At 37.4% G+C, this 21,603-nt stretch overlaps 1 protein-coding gene across 4 annotated transcripts in view; it reads right to left on the bottom strand.

Annotated features, from left to right (window-relative positions):
• The window catches only part of Upf2 (UPF2 regulator of nonsense mediated mRNA decay), a 695,457-nt gene that overhangs the window by 21,344 nt on the left and 652,510 nt on the right, over positions 1-21,603 (bottom strand). For 2 of the 4 annotated variants that reach the window (XM_090387842.1, XM_090387843.1), the window contains exon 41: positions 5,479-5,521. The exons of 1 other annotated variant lie outside the window; for it this stretch is intronic. In XM_090387842.1, the coding sequence (XP_090243968.1) occupies positions 5,479-5,521 (43 nt within the window). Of the gene's footprint in view, positions 1-3,997; positions 4,130-5,478; positions 5,522-21,603 lie in introns of all 4 variants that reach the window. One more of the 4 variants, XR_016547840.1, reaches the window with a different exon arrangement.

Here is a 21,603-nt window from a genome sequence, read left to right as displayed (position 1 = left end):
GGAGGTACCCATAGACTGGAAATGTGCAAATGTGACCCCAATTCACAAAGGAGGATCAAAGGCTGACACAAGTAATTATAGACCTGTGAGCTTAACTTCTGTTCCAGGAAAATTAATGGAGGCACTGGTTAAAGAAGCACTGCAGGATCATTTAGACAAGACTTCAGTTATAGTTCAGACACAGCATGGTTTTGTTAAAGGGAAGTCTTGCCTGACCAACTTGATTGGATATTATGATGCAGTCACAAAAGAACTGGATGCAGGGAATAACTTTGATATTATATACTTGGATCTTAGAAAGGCTTTTGATACTGTTGCACATGGAAGACTGCTACACAAATTGGAGCAGTGTGACATTGGAGGCAAATTGCTGCTATGGATAAAGGGGTCGTTGAGGGGGAGAAGACAGAGAGTGGTAATCAATGGACACTGCTCATCGTGGACTAATGTTATTAGTGGAGTCTCTCAGGGCTCAGTGTTGGGTCCATTATTGTTTTCTGTATTTATAAATGATATTGATGATGGTATATCAAGCTTAATGTCCAAGTTTGCAGACGATACAAAGGTTGGCAGGGTTGTCAAGGACACTACTGACACTATGCTGCTGCAACAGGATCTGGAAAGGTTGAGCAGATGGGCTGAGAGGTGGCAAATGAAGTTTAACATTGACAAATGTAAAGTACTACACATGGGAAACAGCAACCCCAGAGCAACGTATCAACTCTGTGGTACTACACTGACAGTGGTAGAGAATGAAAGGGACTTGGGGGTGGTTGTGCAGGCAGATATGAAGTTCTCTGAGCAGTGCAGACGGGCTGCAAGAGTAGCTCATGGAGTATTGTCAATGATATACAGGAATTTTTCCAGCAGGGATAAGGAGGTGATTATTCCATTGTATAAGGCAATGGTCAGGCCACACCTAGAGTACTGTATACAGGTCTGGAGGCCTCATTTCAAGAAGGATGTAGAGCTGCTGGAACGAGTACAGAGAAGGGCAACAAGATTAGTGAATGGAACAAAGGGGTGCTCTTACGAAGAAAGGCTTAAGTTTTGCAAATTACAGTGTCTGGAGACTAGGCACCAGCGAGGTGATCTGATAGAGGTGTATAAAGCCTTGAATGGTTTAAGCATGCTCAATGCTGATGGGATTCTTCCTCTAGCTCAGAAAAATCACCTGAGAGGGCATAAATTCAAATTGAGGAAAGACAGATGTAGGATAGACATGCGGAAATTTGCCTTTAGCCAGCGGGTGGTTGGTTGGTGGAACAGACTTCCATCCCTTGTGGTGGAGGTTGATAGCCTAAATAAGTTTAAGGCTCAGCTGGACAGGTATTTGGAACGAACAGAGGGGTGAAGTGGTGGAAGTGAGTTTTTTTTTTTTTTTTTTTTGGCTGATGCTGCATAAGCTTGCTTTCTTGCATCAAATGCCTCTACTAATGCTAAAATGCTAATGCTAATAAGTTTTTGTAGAAAACTTATTTGTAATGAAATATTCCAAGCTTATTTTTCCCAAATAAGTCAGACATAGAAATTTCAGGTGGTTAATATCATCATTTAATATTTTCTGATCTAATATTTTATAAAGCAAGTTTTTTTTTTTTTTTTTTTTTTTTTTTATAGGAGCATTAGCAACTAAGGCCATATTGCTCCTGGAAATGCGGTGGCCATTCCCTGACCTTTCCGCATCTTCCGTATTTGGTGGTGACGGGCTCGAACACCGGTCTAATCAAGAAGCGTGTGCTACGCACTGCTGCTCCTTCCCACCTGGCTACGGAGGCGCCTTATTATAAAGCAAGTGCAGCAGCTCAAGGATTTTCTCCTTAACTCACCACCTGAAGTACTCAACCAACCAGGGAATCTTGCTAACTTCATAAAATTCAAGCACACTATGGGAAAGTGAAATAGATGAAATGCTTACTACCAGGTTCATGGTGTGGAACTTCCATGACTGGAAGGTTCAAGAGGCTTGAACTATGTCCGACCAGAGGGCCATCACCTTTGCCCTTGGCTGGACAGTGGACCAGGGACAAAAAATCCACCAGAACATTATCTGCTACAATATTAAGGGCACTAACTGGGATCAATTCTGTGCTTCCACTGAAAGCCAGCTCTCAAATGACTGCCTGACCTCATGAAAACTTGATCACTGACCAGTTCCAGGTGCCTATCCGTGGTTTCCTTGCAAGCCCGCAATGCCACACTCAGAAAAAGGAATCCATTCACCAATGTTGTTCCTTGGTGGAGTTTGAAACTTGAATGATTCTGACATGTAGTGCATGTGGCAAGAGAGAAGTTCCAGCAAGCCAGGACCTCTCTCCCACAACCAGAAGTTGAAGTGCTGCACGAAGCTTATAGGAAATAGCGCAATGCCTACACCAACTTTATCAGAAAAAGAAAGCAAGACTCCTGGCAATCTCTTATCTCCTTTGCCAGCAATGCTGACATCACAGAGTTACTATGCGGAGTTGGGAGAACTCCTGGTGCTGCATGACAACCAACATTATGTCACTGTGTAGCAGGAACCCCCATCCTTGTTTGGAGGCTATCTTTATTTTAAATCAATATTTCATTGTTTTTTTTATCTTCTTTTTGCAGTGTTTATGAAGAAAAGCTGAAAACCTGCAGGCTTAATGTTACTATGCTTACTTTTCCTGCACTTCCAACCTTTTATTTATATTTTTGCTTAAAAAGAATGAATGTTTTTTTTTTTTTTTTGGATTTATTAAATTAAACTTATCATATATCTTGAGTATAAATGTGAATAATAATAATAAAAAGGGACACAATTATCCGAATGGTTATGACAGTGGACCAACAGTATCATGGACAGAGTTTGAATTCTGTGGGAGGAAGAGGGGATTTTGCAAAAAAAAAAAAAAAAAAAAAGTCACTTCATTGAACCTATCCCCCTCAAGGTCAAAGTGATGGCTGAGGTGGACAGTATTGTCATGTAGCGTTGCTCCCAGTAACTACCACCCACCATGGGATGCAAAAGCCAGAGTTAAACAAGTCTACCTCTATAGCTGGATGAAAACGAGAAGCAGAAATATTGAACATACTGCATCAAGTGTGGCACAGGATAAAGTCACTCAGGCAGAGGAATTGGTTTGAAAAGTCAGAGATAATCTTCAAAAATTAAAGTGGAGCAAGTGGCGCTGTTCCCTGTATGGCTACCACAACAGAACCAAAAGACCACTCAATTTCATTTTTTAAAATGATTAGCAGTAATGATTATCCGGTAGAGTATTTTCATATATAACTGCAAACTTTGCTGGCTCAGTATTTCCAAATGATTTTTCTATATTTTTTATTATTTTTTTAAAACTAACTTTTATTTTGGTTGTACACAGTCAAACTTCTGAAATGTCTGCACATCAATCCAGAAATGTTATATTTATATTAACATATTCAAAATGTCATGTCTTATGATTATTAAATGAAACAGATTTAATGGTGCAAAACATCCCTATACAAATATAGGAAACTTCTCGTGCGACAGTAACACATCTCTTCTTATTTCCATTATGAGTTTAATTTTGTTTTTCTTGTGATACATGGGGTATGCAATTTCTTTATGTACTGCCATGTTCAAGTGTAAACTATGCAGATAATTACAAAGATTTATTATCTCCAGCTCTGTAGATAATATCTTCATTATTTAATAAATAATGTTTGCAGAAAAAACAAATATGTTTGCCTTTGTTAGATGTTACCCGATCAACATACATATCCTCATGTATGTATCAATATGAAATATGTGGTATTTGTGAATACAGGACTTCAAGTCGAAGGGTACACAAACATCATTCCACTAGAATCACCCAACCTACAGAAAGAGGAGGAAAAGGAGGACAGTGATGATCTGAGTTCTTTAAGTGCTGAGCAAACAAAACACATAGAAAAAAAAAAAAAAAGAAAAAGAAAAACAGAAAAAGTTCATTGTGGAACTTTCAGAGAAAGGATTGAGGCAGGTGATAGGAAACATGCTATCACTTACTTTGAACTTTAGTTAATGAGAGAGTGTAACTGCTATCATATCAACAACCAAAGAAAGCAAGGTGATGGAAACTTGAAGTGATTCACAGTGTATTTTTTGATTTCCACAGCATGTTGCTGGACTGGCTAGTTCCTAAAGGAAAAACATTTAACAGAAGTTATTACAGTTTTGTCCCTTAGGCAGACTGACTAGTTCCTATTCAGAAAACATCAATAGAGATTATTACAGAGTTACCCAATGATCTCAGCTATCACGTGAAACAAAAGCAAATGACTATTGCAATAAATTTATGCTTCTGATCAGCAGGAGGAAGTAGCGGGGAATGAGGATTAGCAGCCTCCACCACAAGGATTTCTAAATTTGCATTACATTACATTACATAAAAACATATCCTAACAAATCTGGTAATTGTGAAAATGATGTGGTGTTTTTGTATCCAATGTTATTGCAATATAATTTCTGTTGGTAAATTTTCTGTTCACAGCTACTAGTTCTCTTTACTGTTTTCTTTTGAATTATAAAGCCTCTCCAATGAAAAAAAAAAAAAAAAAAAAAAAAGAGTAAAAATTATCGATTCTAATGTTGCTATTCCAATGCAAAACATTACATATCAAAATCAACAGTGTTGCTGATGTTTAAATGATAAATATAAATCACTGAAGACTGGCTGTAAATGACATGGCTATTGGTTACCTCTTGTTTGTTAGGAGTTATGAAAGAAAATAATAATGTGCAATAAAATTACAATTGAGAAAAGCAAAATCTGTTTAATAGGATAAGAAAGAAACCAGTTTTATATCTGTGATGTATGTAAAAGTATAATTAAGTGTGAGACAGGAAGAGAAAAACAAGACTGTATATAGTGAAATCCAATTTAAGGAAAGAAATACTTTGGACAGGACAAAAACATTAATTTACAGAAAAAACACTGGAAACATATATCTGATCAAAATAAATTGCTGAATGACTAGCAGAGTGTATTAATTAGTATTTATTTTTATTGCACACTTTACACATTGGGCAATCCCTGAAAATGTATCAAAGCTTATGAAAAAACTGATGAATTTTGGAATTACTACGAACCAGGCAACATGATTAAAATGCTGGAGATTTATTTTGATAGAACTATTTTATTTTGGTCAGATTCTTTTGTTCTTTACATAACTGGCAATTTTGATAGAACTATTTTATTTTGGTCAGATTCTTTTGTTCTTTACATAACTGGCAATTATTACTATTAAAATAGTTTATAAAAATACATAAGTAGAGGTTTGTTAATAAAAATAAATGGTTACTAAAGGCTTCTTTAAAAAAAATTAGAATAAATAATCACAGTTAGTTTCCAGTTAAGTATGACATTCAATAGTAGCTACAGACTGTTATAAAATGTGTTGATGTACATAACCTGTCTGGGTTTATTTCTCCGATTAAAGAGAATCTTGTCATTGGTCATACTGAGAAAAAATTCTTCAGTGGCTTACCTTTCCTGTAGTGCAAACAATCTGATTAGTTGAAGAGAAGCATCTACACATAAAAATAGCATATTACCCACATACTATGAAACAAAAAAGAAGCAAAACAGCAGTGAAGATTTAAGCACATGCAATTTATTATTTGAAATAATTAATTATGTAAAAGTAAAAGGAAACTAAAGAAGAACAAAGTAAAATGTTATAATTCATCAAGCATAAGCAGGCAAGGATTTAAAGAGTTAATAAATATTAATATCACACTCTCTTTCTCTATCTTCCCAATTTCCTCAGAATCTAGGAATAATTAAACAGAATAAGAACCCATCTAAATCAAAGGATTTAGATAATATCATTTTATTAATTTTCTCATAAAAAAAAAGTGCTTCTTGATCAGACCTTTTGAAATCGAATTTTTACTTCTGTTAACAGAATGCATGGTAAATTCTGTCTCTAACTTAATAATAAATAAGCTCATCTAGAAATATTCTGCAAAAATATAAGAATATTTCTTTCAGATCACATCATGTATCGGGCAAAAAAAAACAAAACAAACTAATCTTTTCATTATTTCGAGGAACCCTATAAATAAATATTTGTTGCAATGTGTAATATAGGTTTACTGAAATCTGCAATCAAAGAGATTCATCCACTCTCCATCCCTTTTTCTTGATATGCTACAGTAGTATCCAGTTAGATCATCACTTACCCAAATGGATACAGTACTGCCTTTATACAGGATGTCTCAAAAATACATGGCATAACTTCAGGAATGAGTTCCTCATATGTAGACAATAAAAATATTTTATATCAACATAGTTCCGGAAATGCTTGGTTCCCGAGTTATTAACCGGAATGTCTTATCTCCCATAGGTGATTTCCTTCATCACAAGGTACTGACAGAATCTGGTGGTTTTCCATTCCGACCATGTACTCAAATCAGGAGCAAGCAGATATGCACTTTATGTATGGTTTGGCAGATGGCAATGCTCTGGAGGCTTGTCATTTGTACCACGAAAGGTTCCCAGAACGAAGATGTCCAGACAGGAAAATGTTTGAAGGTATCCATTGCCGCCTTTGTGAACATGGGACCTTTACACCTTGTGCTGCCGACAGAGGACGACCAAGATCTACAGCTCCTGAAGTAGAGGAGGAGATTTTGGATGTTGTGCATGCCATTCCTGGAAGCAGCACACACAGAACAGCAATGCAACTGGCATTGCTGTTCTGTGTGTTCGACTATTTGGAGAGTGTTGTGAGAACACCAACTGTATCCTCTGCAATGAGTACAGGCCTCGTCACCAACAGATTACCCTGCGCGAGTAATGTTCTGCCAGTGATTCTTGCAGCAGTGGTACAACTCCTCACTTTCCTGCCTTAGTGATATTCACAGATGAAGCACAGTTCACACGAGACGGAATCCAAAACTTTCACAATCAGCATGTATGGGCTGAGGAAAATATTGTGAGACAATACGAAACATGCCAGGAATTGGGCATCATCTTCGCGAGTCCATGAGACGTTGATGTGAGGCCTGTATTCAGGCAGAGGGTGGACATTTTGAACAATTACTATAAAGTGATTGAACAGTTAAGTATCATAGACAGACCTTCAAAACTCGGAAACCAAGCATTTCTGGAACTATGTTGATATAAAATATTTTTATTGTCTACATATGAGGAACTCATTCCTGAAGTTATGCTGTGTAGTTTTGAGACACCCTGTATATTACTGTATTTTCCATTAAATATTATTTTATATTTTCCATTCCATTGGAAAATGCCTGTGATTCCTGATTGTGCCTGTGGCTGCTTTTTAAACTATTAATCTGTATATCTCCACCCAGCTAGCAGTTTTCTGACTAACCTAACACTGCCACAGCATCAGCAAATGTTCTTACACTCCTTCCATTTAAGTGTATCCCATCCCTGTAAAAATAGTCTCTCCTGTTAACAAGTGCAGACCATGTTGAGAAAAATTCTACCCCATTAGCCTTAACAGGACAAAACTGATTGCCAATGCTCTCATTGTATATTCCTTCATATCATGTTTGGGTTGTATAAAAAAAAAAAAAAAAAAGTTTAAGAGCAGACACACTACACTACAGGCACAATCAGGAGCCACAGGCAGAGGTGTAAGGGATCTTGTATTGCTTCAATTGGAATAAGCAAATACATCAAACGTGGAAGTTGTAGGGATATTGGAAACATGCAGCCACTCAGACATAAGAAATGTGGAACCTAAATATGGTGAGTATAATGTGTACAGGAAGGATAGTGAGGGGAGAAAGTAATGCTCTTAGTTAAGAAACATGTAAAATCTAAGGCAGTGCATTCAGGTTACAAGGATGGCCAGCACGATGCCGATCCAGTTTGGTGTGGCACAAGCACGGGAGAAAAAAAAAAAAAGCAGAGAGAAAGAGTAGGAGTGAATTATGGGCCTACTGAAGTGATAAATATAATGAACAACTGTACGGAAAAAGAGTGGGAAAGAAAATCAGGCTGCCTTCTAATGGGGGATTTTAACTTTCCAGATATTGACTGTAACTAGTGGGTTAGTCAGTCACAGCATCACTAGATCACTGTTTTCTGCATCGCATGTAGAAAGGCAACACTTTTGATCTGATTATCAGCAGTGACTCTTTATTCATTAAGTAGCTTCAGATAAAAGACCCACTAGGTGGCAGGGATCAGAATGTAGTGATGTGGAATTTACTTAATGTTGTACCTACTGTCAAGGGCAAGGGAAGGGCTTCTGCTTTTGTAAAGGTGACTAAAGTGGTCTCAGACAGTATATTCAAATTCTGTGCAGTGTAGCTGATTTTATGTTACTAAAACAGCAAATTCTAAATGGGAAGAATTCAGAGAATAATTGTAGAAGCTATTATGCTTTTTATGCCAACTAAGAGATACTGTTCAAGGCTTAGACTTAATAGATTCAGATGAACTGATGAGATCTGTGGTAGAGAATAAAAATGCATGGGATGCAGATAAATTACCAGAGGCCTACAGCAGATATAAACTAGTCTGCCATCAAGTGACAAAGGTGGCTAGGCAAGTTAAGGCAGACCACGAGAAGTATTTGGCAAAAAGAATGCAAAGGAAAGCAGAAAAGCCTTCCTTAGTTATGTAAATACTAGAAGGAGGGGATGAGTTACATTGGTCCATTAGATATGAATGGTTTGGCTGCTGATAATCTTGTTCAGATTACTGACAAGCTGAATAGGTATTTTGCCTCTACATTCACATGAGCCAGAAGTTTATCAAATTATAATGTAGAGCTAAATGATTTTTTGATAACTGAGGGGAAAGTGGAAGAGAAACTGTTGAAGATAAACATAAAGAAAGAGACCTGGGGTGAATGGGTTCAAGCCAATTACATTAAGGGAAGCAGCAAAGGAGGTAAACAAATCTTTTGTAATAATTATGAGGGCATTCTTCGATTCAGGTGAAGTCCCTGTGGATTAGAGATGTGAATGTATCCTCAATTGACAAAGGTGGATCAAGGGGTGACATGAGTAATTACTCATGTCACCCCTTTAGTAATTAGAGACCCAAGTAACTTGTTTTCTGTTCTAAGGATAATAAGTGAGTAACTGGTTAAAGAAGTAATGCAGGACCATCTAGACAAGAATGCATTTATACTGCAATCGTACGATGGAATGTGTTGAGGGGTGATTTTGTCTAACCAATCTTATTGAATACAATGATGCAGTACTAAAGAAATTGGATGCAAAAAATAATTTTGATATTATATACATTTAGAGTTTAGTAAAGCTTTTGATAATGTTGCATATCAAAAAACTGCTATACAAATTGAAACAGTGTGGCATTGAGGGAAAATTATTACTATTTATAGAGGTATGGTTGAATGGAAGAGGACAGAGTTATCAATGGGCACTGGTCTTTTTGGAATAATGTTGTTAGTGTAGAATTTTGAATAAGAAGGTGAAGAATGATTTTTCTACTTAAAATGAAAGTCAAATAGCAAAGTTAAACATTGCAGTGTAGACATTAAATTATGATAAAAAACAAACAAACTTGTAAGTCAAGAATATAAATATGAAAGGAATCTCACATTTATCAACAAAATGATATAATGGTTAAACCTTTATTTACAATAAAATATACAGAGTCAAACTAAGTTAAAGCAACCTTGGAAATAATGAGAACTTGGCTAAAATGTTACAATCTTACCTTGGTTACAATATAATTTCAAAATGCATACCTCTGTTATAACATCAAACTTTCCAGGGTATTTCATAAAATGTGGGTTATACTTTCAGGATCTGAAAACAAAAAAATTTTATATAAACATGAGTCTAATTCTGGCTATTTGAATTTTAAAATATGATTATGGAGTTCTCTCAATGGCAAAAAAAAATAAATAAATAAAAAAAAGAAAAATAAATAATAATAATAAATAAGAATAAGCAGACACGTACCTAGTAAAGTGATCAATCATACTTGGTATGTGTTTGTTTATTCTTATTATTATTTTTCGCTATTTTCATTATTGTTTACCTTCGAAAACTCCACAGCCATTTTTTCGCAATTCAAACAGCCATAGTTTCATTATTGTTTGAATTAGACACATGTTTATACAATTTTTTTTTTTTTTTTATTGTTTTCGGGTCATGAATTGATTCCGAAAGTATAGCTTGTGTTATGAAATGCCCATTATATTTCAGAATGTATAAAACATTCGTTGTCCTGCTGCATTTCAAATATTAATCTCAGATCACGTATACTGTACAAAGATGAAATCATTCAGAAAACAATGTACCACTGCACATAATAGTAGGTAATTCATCATCAGCAAGTGGCTTATGTTAGGGCATTTGTTATGAAAAAAAGGTATGCATGGACTTTTTCTACGCATTGCTAATTTTGTGAAATCATCATGCAGTACCCCTGTTAGGTGATCAGTAATGGCATTTCATTTGGACAGCTTTCTTGGCAGTAGTAATGATTTGTTTTGTTTTCAAGTTCTTTCTTTATGCTGTGCACCAAAGATCTTGGGATCTGATAAATTTGGCTGATAATTTCAACAATTTCATGACCTTGCTTCTCAGCAGGTTCTACAAATTTGTCTAAATATTCATTACAAATAATATCTCCACTTGATTATGTAGTTGTTTTCCTTCATATTTTATTCAATAAGAAAATGCATACCCCTGTTATAACATCAAACTTTCATTACACTGTAACTTCTCTTCTACACTAAAAATAATCTTGCTATAGAAACACATATTGCTGTTGTTAATGGTTATAACATCAATATCAGTTCCTCATAACTAATCTGACCAATGACACTATAACCAATTTGATTGCACTATTAAAATCTGTAAATAAATAGACTAAAATACATAAAAACATAAAAAAGTATGTATGGTAGCTTTCTAAACCATACACTTTTATTAGGGATTGCCACCTTTAAACATAAAGACCATACCACTGCAAATATGGCAAAAATCCAGTTCTCAGTGGATTGTGCACAGGAAGTACTCAGTTGATAGTATGTTCACCATTAACAGTTCTTACAAGGCTATTCTTAACCAATTGGCTTTGTTAGTAAACATTTTTTTGCATGATAACAGTCAGAAAGACAGCATGGATCCTCCCCCCCCTCCTGTTTCTGTTAATACAGTGTATCACATTATATATATGAAGTGGCTCAAGCCACTGGGTCCTTGAGGTTGTCACAGACATTCTCTCAGATATGCCAGACAAGCTGTACATGCTACCTGGTGATGGAATCACCAGGTAGCAAGTACAGTACCTAAAATGCTGATGGAACTGATATTCGGGTGACACTCAAGTCAAGTGGACCCAATTTCGGCGAAGTCCAGACGGTCTGTGACAGCCAAATCCTCTGCTTGCACCTTCACGATGGTGAGACTGTTAGTAATCCTGGGTATAACACCCCATGCACAAGCACACTGTGGGTGACCACCCACACCACACAGAGGAATGCCCGTCCCTCTGTGTTACCAGGCAATAGTAGGTGGTAGATGACCCTCATCAACCGGTGCAATACCATCACTTTGCTTACTGGAGGCTTGAAGTACCCATGTTTAGTCTCTCCAGAGCTAAGTTCCGGTCAACCCTTCCTCACCTGTTCCATCATGTAGTATGACTGACAACTTTTGAGGTTATGATGGACATCATGGCGAGATCCAATCTTCCTTACATTTCGAGGATACAGCTCTAAAACGGTGTTCGCAGGCCAGCCGCTAGTAAGTACACCGGACTGAACCTATTGGTAACTCTTTAGGAAGCTTCCGGATCAGCTAGTGTATAATCTTGCTACCTCTACTCTGCCAGATAGTGACTGGAGGGAGTCCAAGTAGTGTGTATGTGGGAGGAAAAGTTATGTCAAGGATCTGGGTATGTTCTTACCATCTGTGTGCCATATACAAAAAATTTCATTACTTTATACAGCATGCCCCCCACCCCCACCACTTTTTCGTACTATTGAATACACCATGAATTGTCAAACTATACGTAAACTTTTCTGCAAATAGATCTAAACCTCCCAAACACTTCCTAGTTCATTACACAAATATACATGGTCTCATTTCTAATCTCAACAATGTCCATTTCCACTTGCAATCTGCCCAAACCCCATGTCCTTTTTCTGACAGAATCTCAGTTATCAGTTGATTCAACTACTGCTCATCTCAGTTGCCCAAATTATTCGCTGTACAATTCCTTTCGCCTCAAAGGTGGTACTTGTGCATATGTCCGTTCCGATATTCCTTGTCAGAGACTTGGTAATTTGGAATCTCCTCTTTTCGATCTTCTCTGGCTTAAAATCTCTCTTAGTCATTGTGTCAGATTCATCTATTGTCTTTACCGTTCTCCCAAATCCACAAATCACTTGGAGCTCTTTGACTTCCTCTCCTTGCAACTTGATTTGCTCCAGTCCAACTTTCCTAACAGTGAGGTAATTTTCCTTGGTGATTTTAACGTTCACAATTCCAGCTGACTTCTGTTTTCTAGTCACACAGACCCAGCTGGTCGAGATGTTGAGGCTTTTGCAATTACTAATGACCTTGCAGATTGTTCATTTACCTACGAGAATACTGGACAATCCTAACCATACAGCCAACACACTTGATCTTTTTCTCACAAACAACCCTTCTAAGTACACGATCGAAGGGAGTGGTCCTTTAGGCACTTCAGATCACAACTTGGTGATTGTCTCTTCTCCAATGGAGCCTTTAATCTCATGGCTATTCACAACCTTGTGCTGTTTGGCATTACAAGAATGCAAAATGGGATGACCTGGGAGATTTCTTTTCTTCTTTCTTTTCCTTGGTCACACTACTGTTTCAAAACTTCTGATGTCAATGTTTGCTCAGATTGTGTCAGTGTAATTATTCTTGTAGGAATGGAATCCTTCATTCCACACTCCACTTTAAAATCTCGTCCTTTATCCAAACCTTGGTTTTCCAATAAATATGCTAAGGCCGTTCAAGAGAAGAATGTTGCATATCGTAATTGGCTTGTTTCTAATTCTTCAGTTTCATTTTCTGCCTACACCAAAGCTCGCAACAATTGTAAAGCAGTTATTAATCAGTCCAAACTAGATTTTAACAGGCTAAGAGTAGAAAACTTGTTTCTTGCCCCAATGGTAGCCGAGCATTCTGGTCTCTTGCCAGAGCTATTGGCCGCAACTTTTGCCCATCTCTGCTCCCACCTCTGTCAAAACCAGATGGTTCTGTAGTCACTTTGGCCAAGGATAAAGCTGACCTGCTAGCATCTCATTTTTCTTACAACTCATGTATTTATGATCTTGGTAAAACACCTCCCACCATTCCCAACACGCTCCATTCAATGCCTCCTGTGGTCTTCCGTCAAAAGGATATCAGAAGGGGGGATTTTGACAAATCTTGATGCTAAGAAAGCACCAGGTCTTGATGGTATTTCTCCACTTGTTCTCAAAACCTGTGCTCCTGAACCTACTCCTGTTCTTTTCCATCTTTTTTCACTTTCTTATTCCAAAGGTGTTTTTCGTTCTGCTTGGAAATTTTCTCATATCCAGCAGTTCCTAAAAAGGGTGACAAATCCCTCCCATTCAATTATCATCTTATTGCAATTACTTCGACTCTTTCTAAAGTAACGGAGTAATCAATTAACCACCAACTCTTAAATTACCTAGAAACCTTACGTCTGATCAACGATCGCCAGTAAGGATTCTGTCAGTGTCGATCCACTGGTGATATTCTGGCTTATGTTATTCATTTATGGACAAATCCAATGGAAAAGTTTGGTGAAACACAAGTAGTTGCTCTTGACATCTCAAAGGCTTTCGATCGTGTTTGGCATAAGGGTCTTCTAAACAAGCTTCCATCTTATGGTTTGCCAACTGTTTTTTGTAATTGGTTATCCAGTTTTCTCTTTGATCGCTCACTGAGGGTGATTCGAATAACTGCTACCAAATCCTTAAATGCCGATGTCCAGGTAATTCTCCAGTTGGGCAAAGACAACTTATTTGATTTCAATCCTTCTGAAACTCAGTCGTCTTATATCTCGCAAAAAGGATTCTTCTTCTCCTATGCTTATCTTTGGTGACACTCCGATTTCTAGGCAAGTTGATATATCACTTTTATATCTTTTATCAAATATCTTTTATATTTGATATATCCCTAACTTCTAATCTCTCTTGCACAAGCACATTACAAATATTGCTTCCTCTGCATCTAAAAAACTTGGTTTTCTCTTTCGCTCTCAGCATTACCTTTCTTCCATACAGCTATTCACTCTGTACAAATTGCAAATCTGCCCTACATGGAATATTGTTCCCACATCTGAGATGGTGGCTCCAAAACCTCTCTCAGGCTTTTAGATTCCATTCAGAAGAGGGCAGTTAGGTTAATTAATGACTCATTCCTAACAGAGTTTCTCCACTTGCTGTCTCATAGCTGTACTGTTTCTGCTGCATGCCTTTTCTACAGATACTTCCATGGGCATCGTTCTTCTGAATTGGCTTCTATAATTCCCGCTGCCTCTGTCAAGACAGTCCGAACACGTGTCGCCACCAGGCAACATCCATTTACTGTCAAACTTCAAACTCACAGAACCAACTTTTCATCTTCCTCGTTTATTCATTCAACTGCCGTTTTCTGAAAATTACAGTCTACAGACGTTCAAGACTAATGTCAACAAATATCTTCTCTCATCTTTTCAACCTCCAACCCAAGCACGGTACTAAGTACTAGAGGTTCTAATATCTCTCGTGTTTGCAGTTTTCATAAATAAATAAAAAAAAAAGAAAAAAGAAAAAATGTTGATGATAATGATGAATGTCACTAGAATTACCACTGAGTTTTAAAATTCTGTGGGCTGATCTGATGACCCACCTGACAGTAATGGACTGCCACTGCTGATTTTGGGAAGTGTGCATTTTGTGCGGCAGTGGCATGACCTTTTAACCTTGCATCTATATTTCTGCTTTGCCAGTGCAGCTAGCCACACTATCTAGGCACCATATTTTATAAATTACATTGCTTCTCATATGTTGGTGAATGGGAGTTTTAGCCTCATTCTAAAAGGATCACAGTTATCTACCAGGTAACTGCGTATGCTGTATGTGGTAATTATGCAGCACCATGAAGATAGCCCCCTTGAAAGGCCTATATAAAATGGGATATAAGATATACAGGTGAGGGCAGGTCTTCTGGGTAAGATCTAAAATTGGTTCAGAACATCCAATGGCTTTACTGCCTTATGCGCTGGTACACAGAAAGTAGAATAGTCAATAAATTGATTTACAGCACACCTATACACCCAGAAAAGGCAGAATCATGCTTTCTCCTTTATAGTAAAATAGATAAATGGAAAATCTGACAGCTCAGATCATCATCGTGATCTAATATGATGATGGAAAAAACATTTTAATTGAAGCAACTCATATGCAGGATTCTTCTGGTTATCCATTGGATACTCTTTAAATCATATTATATAAAACATTGTTATAAATGAGTAATATTCATGAGACACATGAACAGATTTTCACAAATGCCTTCAATATTCAAATTACTATTGTTGGTAATCAATGTGGTGTTCCCTTCAGGGGACAACTGAATACAATAAACAGCATGGTCTAGCATTAACATTAGTTGAGGCATATGATGAAGCTTATACAGCATCATCCAGAAAAAAGAAAAAAAATATATATATATTTCCCATTTCTCCCATCCAGTCACTCCAAAATGCTTGTTTAGTTCAGCCTTAAATTTATTTAAGCTATCAACTTCCACAACAACAGATGGAATTCTGTTCCAGCAATCAACTACCTGCTGGCTAAAGGCAAACTTCTACACATCTATTCTACAACTGTCTTTCCTCAAATTGAATCTATGCCCCCTCAGGTTCTTAATCTGAGCAAGCGGAAGTATCCTATCAGCATTGAGCCGGTGAAACCATTCAAAACCTTATACACTTCAATCAGATCATCTCGCAGGTGCCTAGTCTCCAGATGCTGCAACTTTCAGAACTTAAGCCTCTTTTGGTAAGAGCACCCATTTGTTCCTCTCACCAATCTTGTTGCCCTTCTTAGTACTTGTTCTAGTAACTCTACACCCTTCCTAAAATGGGGCTTCTAGATATGTATGCAGTACACAAAATGTGGCCTGACCATTCCCTTATACAAAGGGATAATCACCTCCTTATCTCTGCTCTGGCAACCCATCTGCACTGCTCAGAGAACTTCATATCTGACTGCACAATTACCCCCAGATCTTTTTCATTCTCCACCTTCCTGAGTATCACACAGTTGGTAGGTTTCTTTTGGGTTACTGCTACCCATGTGCAGTATTTTGCATTTGTCAATGTTAAACTTCAGTTGTCACTTCTCAGCCCATCTGCCTAATTTTTTTAGATCCTGTTGCAGTAGCATACTGTCATTAACAACCCTGTCAACCTTCGTATCTGCAAACTTGGACATTAAGCCTGATATACCTTCATCAATATCATTGATAAATACACAAAACAACAATGGACGAAGCACCGAACCCTGGGAGACTCCACTAATAACATTGGTCTACGCAGTGTCCATTTATTACTACTCTCTGCCATCTCCCATTCAACCATCCCTTTATCCATTGCAGCAACTTGCCCTTAATGCCATACTGCTCCAATTTGTAAAGCAGACTTCCATGTGTAAGAGTATCAAAAGCTTTCCTGAAATCCAAGTATATGATATCAAAATTATTTTTTTTGCATCCAGTTCCTTTGTGACCACATCACAGTATTCAATGAAATTGGTCAGACAAGACTTCCACTTAACAAACCCATGTTGTGTCTGAACTATTGCCGCAGTCTTGTCTTGGTGATCCTGCATCATTTCTTTAACCAGTGACTTCATTATTTTTCCCGGAACAGAAGTTAAACTAACAGGTCTATAATTATTTGTGTCTCCCTTTGAAGCCCCTTTGTGAATTGGGAATACATTTACACATCTCCAGTCCATGGGGACCTCCCCCGAATCTAAGGATGCTGTCATAATTATGGTTAAGGTTTTGCTAACTTCCCTCGCTGCTTCCTTCAATATAACTGGATAGATTCCATCTGCCCCAGGTGCCTTTTTTATGTCTATCTTCAGCAATTTCTCCTCCACTTTGCTCTGCATTATTACAAAATCATTTAGCTCCCTGTTAGAGTTTAGTAAACTTCTGTCTTTCCCTTCCTTACAGAATTGCTAATGTGTGAATGTAAATGCAAAATACTCATTCAGGGCGTTAGCTATTTGAGCAGGATCATCAACAGTCGAACCACCAACATCAAGTGGACCAATCTGATTCATCCCCTTCCTTCTAGAGTTTACATAAGTAAAGAGGTTTTTTTTTTTTTTTTTTTTACATCCTTTACGAAGGATTTCTCATAATCAGTCTTCACTTGCCTAACCTCCTTTGTGTGGAAAAATTCAAAAGTGAAACAACAAAATGTAATGGAATGCCATGTTTGAATACGTTGACATTGAAACTTAAAAATGGGAAACAAGATTTATTAAGGATATTATAATTACATTTACAATAAAATTATCAAATTAGTAGTGGCAAATGATGCAAGGATGTAAGCTTATGCAGAATAGACATGCGGAAGTTTGCCTTTAGTCAGCGGGTAGTTGATTGTTGGAACAGACTTCTATCTGTTTTTGTGGAAGTTGACAGTTTCAATAAATTTAAGGCTGAACTAGACAAACATTTGGGGCACCTCCGCAGCCAGGAGCAGCAGTGCGTAGCATACACTTCTTGATTAGACCGGGTTCGAGCCCTTGACCACCAAATATGGAAAGGTCAGGGAATGACCACCGCATATCCCTGGAACAATATGGCCTTAGTTGCTAATGCTCCTAAAAACCAAATAACAACAACATTTGGAGTGACTGGATGGGTGAAATGTGAAGGGTTTTTTTTTTTTATTTATTTATTTTTTGGCTGATAAGCTTACTTTCTTGCATCATATGCCTCAACTAATGCTAACTGTAAAACAGAAGAGAATAAAAGACTAATATGTTTCTATTTTATGTTTAAAATTTTTTTTTTGTAATTTTCAGCAGAATGTACTAAATAAATATATATACAGTAGAACGTCGGTTATCCGGTACAATTTGAAAGGCCGATCTTTCCTCTTTTTTTTTTATTAACGGTAGTACAGTAAGCTCCAGTTATAGTGTGTTAAGATCTAACGGCACTAGGGGTTTCCCCCATCTCTGCAGCTTCAGTTATAGTGATCGCGTTTGAAAATTGAATTTTGATTATAATAAGTGAAAGATCAACTTTACTACCTGTTTATAATGGATTGTACAAACAAAGCCCAATAAACTGAAAACTGCAAATCGTTTTTATTGTTTTTATGGTTATGACCTCTAGAATTCTATGTGACCTTTAGAAACATGTTTTACAAAAATATCTCAGACTATTGGGTTTTCTTGAAAACCATGAGTGAATTTCAGATTTGTTTAGCTCCAGATTCGGTAAGAATAATATCGGCCCGAAACTGTGCGATTTATTATTTTTCTCATTTTTTTTATGGCAAAATGTGAATGAAAAGAAAATGCGTAGTTTTAACATTGCAACAAAAAACGGGAATTATTTATAGAATTAGAAAAGGTGAAATTTTAGGAAATCTCTCCAAAGAGTTTAATGTGGGGACTTCAACAATTTACGACATCAAGAAAAATTTCAATGATATAAGAGAATTTATGTTGATTATGAATAGTGAAGGAGGATTTAGCAGAAAAAAGACAATGTCAAAACCTGAAAATGCCACTTTAGAGAGTGTACTCATTTTATTTTTTTTGTTTTCTTCAGAGCGAAGTTTAGGTGAACCAGTGTCTAGCCCAATGTTGTGTGAAAAAACATTGGATTTTAATCGAAAATTAAGAGGTAATAAAGATTTTAAGGCAAGCACATGTTGGCCGAAAAACTTTAAACTAGATATTCAAGGCGAGAAACTTTCTGCAGATGAGTCAGCAGCACTGTCCTTTGAAAAGTAAGTTTGCTTCAGTAAACTTACTGAATAGTAAATTATGAGAAAGAAAATGTTTATAATGTTGATGAGACATGCTTATTATGGAAAGCATTATCGAGAAAAACCCTACCACTAAAAGAGAAATGCCTGCACCAGGTTTTAAGATGAGAAAAGAGAGAGTTACAATTGCTATGTGTGCAAATGCCACTGGGATGCACAGATTGTTTGTGCGTTATTGGTAAGCCGAAAAAATTGAGAGCATTTAAAAATATTTCTAATTTTTCTGTTTTGTATAAAAATGCTTGGATGGATGTTTCTGTTTTCTGAGATTGGTTTATAATTTTTTTTAAAATTTAATTAATCTTTGTAAGGTAAGATTAAATTTATTTAATCTTACCTAAATTTATTTAAGATTAAATTTATTTAATCTTACTGCAAAAATTTGGCTATCTGGAATAGGTCTGACATCAATTATTCTGGATAACTGATGCTCTACTGTATTTTTTTTAAAATAAAAGGTGTAAAACATATAGCATGTTTTATAATTTTTCATTTTTTAAAAAGGTACACTCAGTAAGTAGAGCAATCCATTAAGAAAAGGTGAAATATTGGCATTGATCAATAAAAAAAAAAAAAAAAAAATCTAGAAATTAACAGGTGAATCACCACTGGTTTTGCTACACTTACAAATAACATTAATACGGTTAAATGCATACAATAAGAGGGGAACCTGTAAATCAATATATATTAACCCCAGGGACTCACATCTGATGAGTATAGGCTTAGCACACCCAGGGTCCTGAGCTGGACATCACTGTTGCTCTCGTTCTTGGTGATTCCCTTCTATTTCTGACTTTTGTTTTCTTTCACTCTCTCTCTCTATCTCTCAGGGTAACTCAGACATTTTTTTTTGGCTGGTGTAGCATAAGTCTCAGGCTTCCTTGCACCATATGGCTAATAATAATAATAACAATAAGGGACACGATGGTCTAGTGGTTACGACACTAGACTACCAGCCTGATGGACCTGGGTTTGAGTACTGCCTTGGCAGAAGCGAATGCATCTCCATCATGCCGGGAGACCGGTATAATAATAATAATAATAAATAAGTGAATAGTAATAAAAATTAATAAATAAATAAACATTGTGAAAGTTGCTCCAAGCGACCTACCTACCCCAAGGCCGGAGTGGCAGCAAAGGCAGATTATGGCGCCATCTGGTGCCACCCACGAGAACTACCACTGAACATAAGCCGAAGCTAAACAGGTCCACCTCCACAGATGGATGATATCGCAGAGAAATATTAATCATATTGCATCGAGTGTGGCACAGGATAAAGTCACTGGCGTTCAGGCCTTAGGCAGAGGGGTCAGCTCGAAAAATCAGAGACGGTCTCCCGAGGAAGACAGTGGAGCAAGTGGCGCTGTCCCCCACATGGCTACCACAAGAGAAGGGCAAGCCCATCCAGCCCCACCAACTGGATGTACTTCCTGCACAATTGCACTAGTGACCACCCAGCAAGGAAGAAAAGGCCAGCGCATGAAGTGGAGTATCGAAATGAATACCTACATCATGCAAGTATGATACAAAAAAACGAAGCTGGAGACCAATATGACAACTTACAGGGTAAGACTACATACCAAGTGGCTGGAATGATTCCCGAATATTCAGGTCACTGAACAGCGGACCAGAGAAGGACCGTCGTCACGAAGAACCTGATAGTTCCTGCAATCATGGAAAAAATCAAGCAGGACATGAGTGATCAAATGCAAAGGATAAAGAATATGGAACCAGAGGAGGAAGAGCAAGAAGAAATACAACCCACAGCAGCTAAAGTGGAAAGAGACAAGGTCATGATATCCAGAATAGAGAACAAGTGGAAGAAGGCCCTAACAGAATTTGAAGGAATGAACCCCACAAAGACTCGTGATACCGAAGCAGAAGACGAATAGAACCTTGTGGAGAGTCACAGACCAACTCAATCAGCAAATAATACTGCATTACCTAGACAACAATGGTGCAACACTGGAGACCATCCACACAGCCGTGTATTGTGCTGCTGTAGCAGCCAATAGGATTAATGGAGGAAAAATGAGAGACCAGCAGCAGAAGAACTGAAAACAGAGGGAACTGCCAGCTCAGGAAAGAAGACTTCATCAGAAGCTAGAAGAATTAAGAGTCAAGATAGGCCAAATGATAGTACCGACGGGGCAATAGGAGTAAGAAATTAATTGGAAAAGTGAAGAGCATCCTCAAGAGAGACAGCATCCACAGCAAACATGAGACAGAAAAATCAGAGAATAGGAAAGTACTTGGACACATTGAAGCAGAACCTCCTTGAACTCAGCAAGAGACTGCACCGATACAAAGAAAGCTCCCAGGGGAACAAACAACAGAATCTTTGATGAGGACCAAAGAGGCTTCTACAGAAGTCTTGGAGAAGACGGGAAAGAAGGGAATGGACCACCCGAGCAGAAGATGATTGAGTTTTGGGGAAACATGGAGCAGGGAAGTAAGACATAACAGCTGAGCCCTCTGGATAGAACTAGAATGCAAAAAGACCAAGGATGTACAAGAAATGAGAGAGTGGGAGATTCGAGAAGAAGTAAAACAGACGATCAAGAACTCTCACAACTGGAAAACTCCAGGAATAGAT

Source organism: Mastigoproctus giganteus, chromosome 13 (assembly GCF_048544385.1).
Source record: "Mastigoproctus giganteus isolate SK-2022 chromosome 13, ASM4854438v1, whole genome shotgun sequence".
NCBI lineage: Eukaryota > Metazoa > Arthropoda > Arachnida > Uropygi > Thelyphonidae > Mastigoproctus > Mastigoproctus giganteus.
Note: the sequence above shows the minus strand (reverse complement) of the source record. Positions and strands in the feature narration are given on the sequence as shown.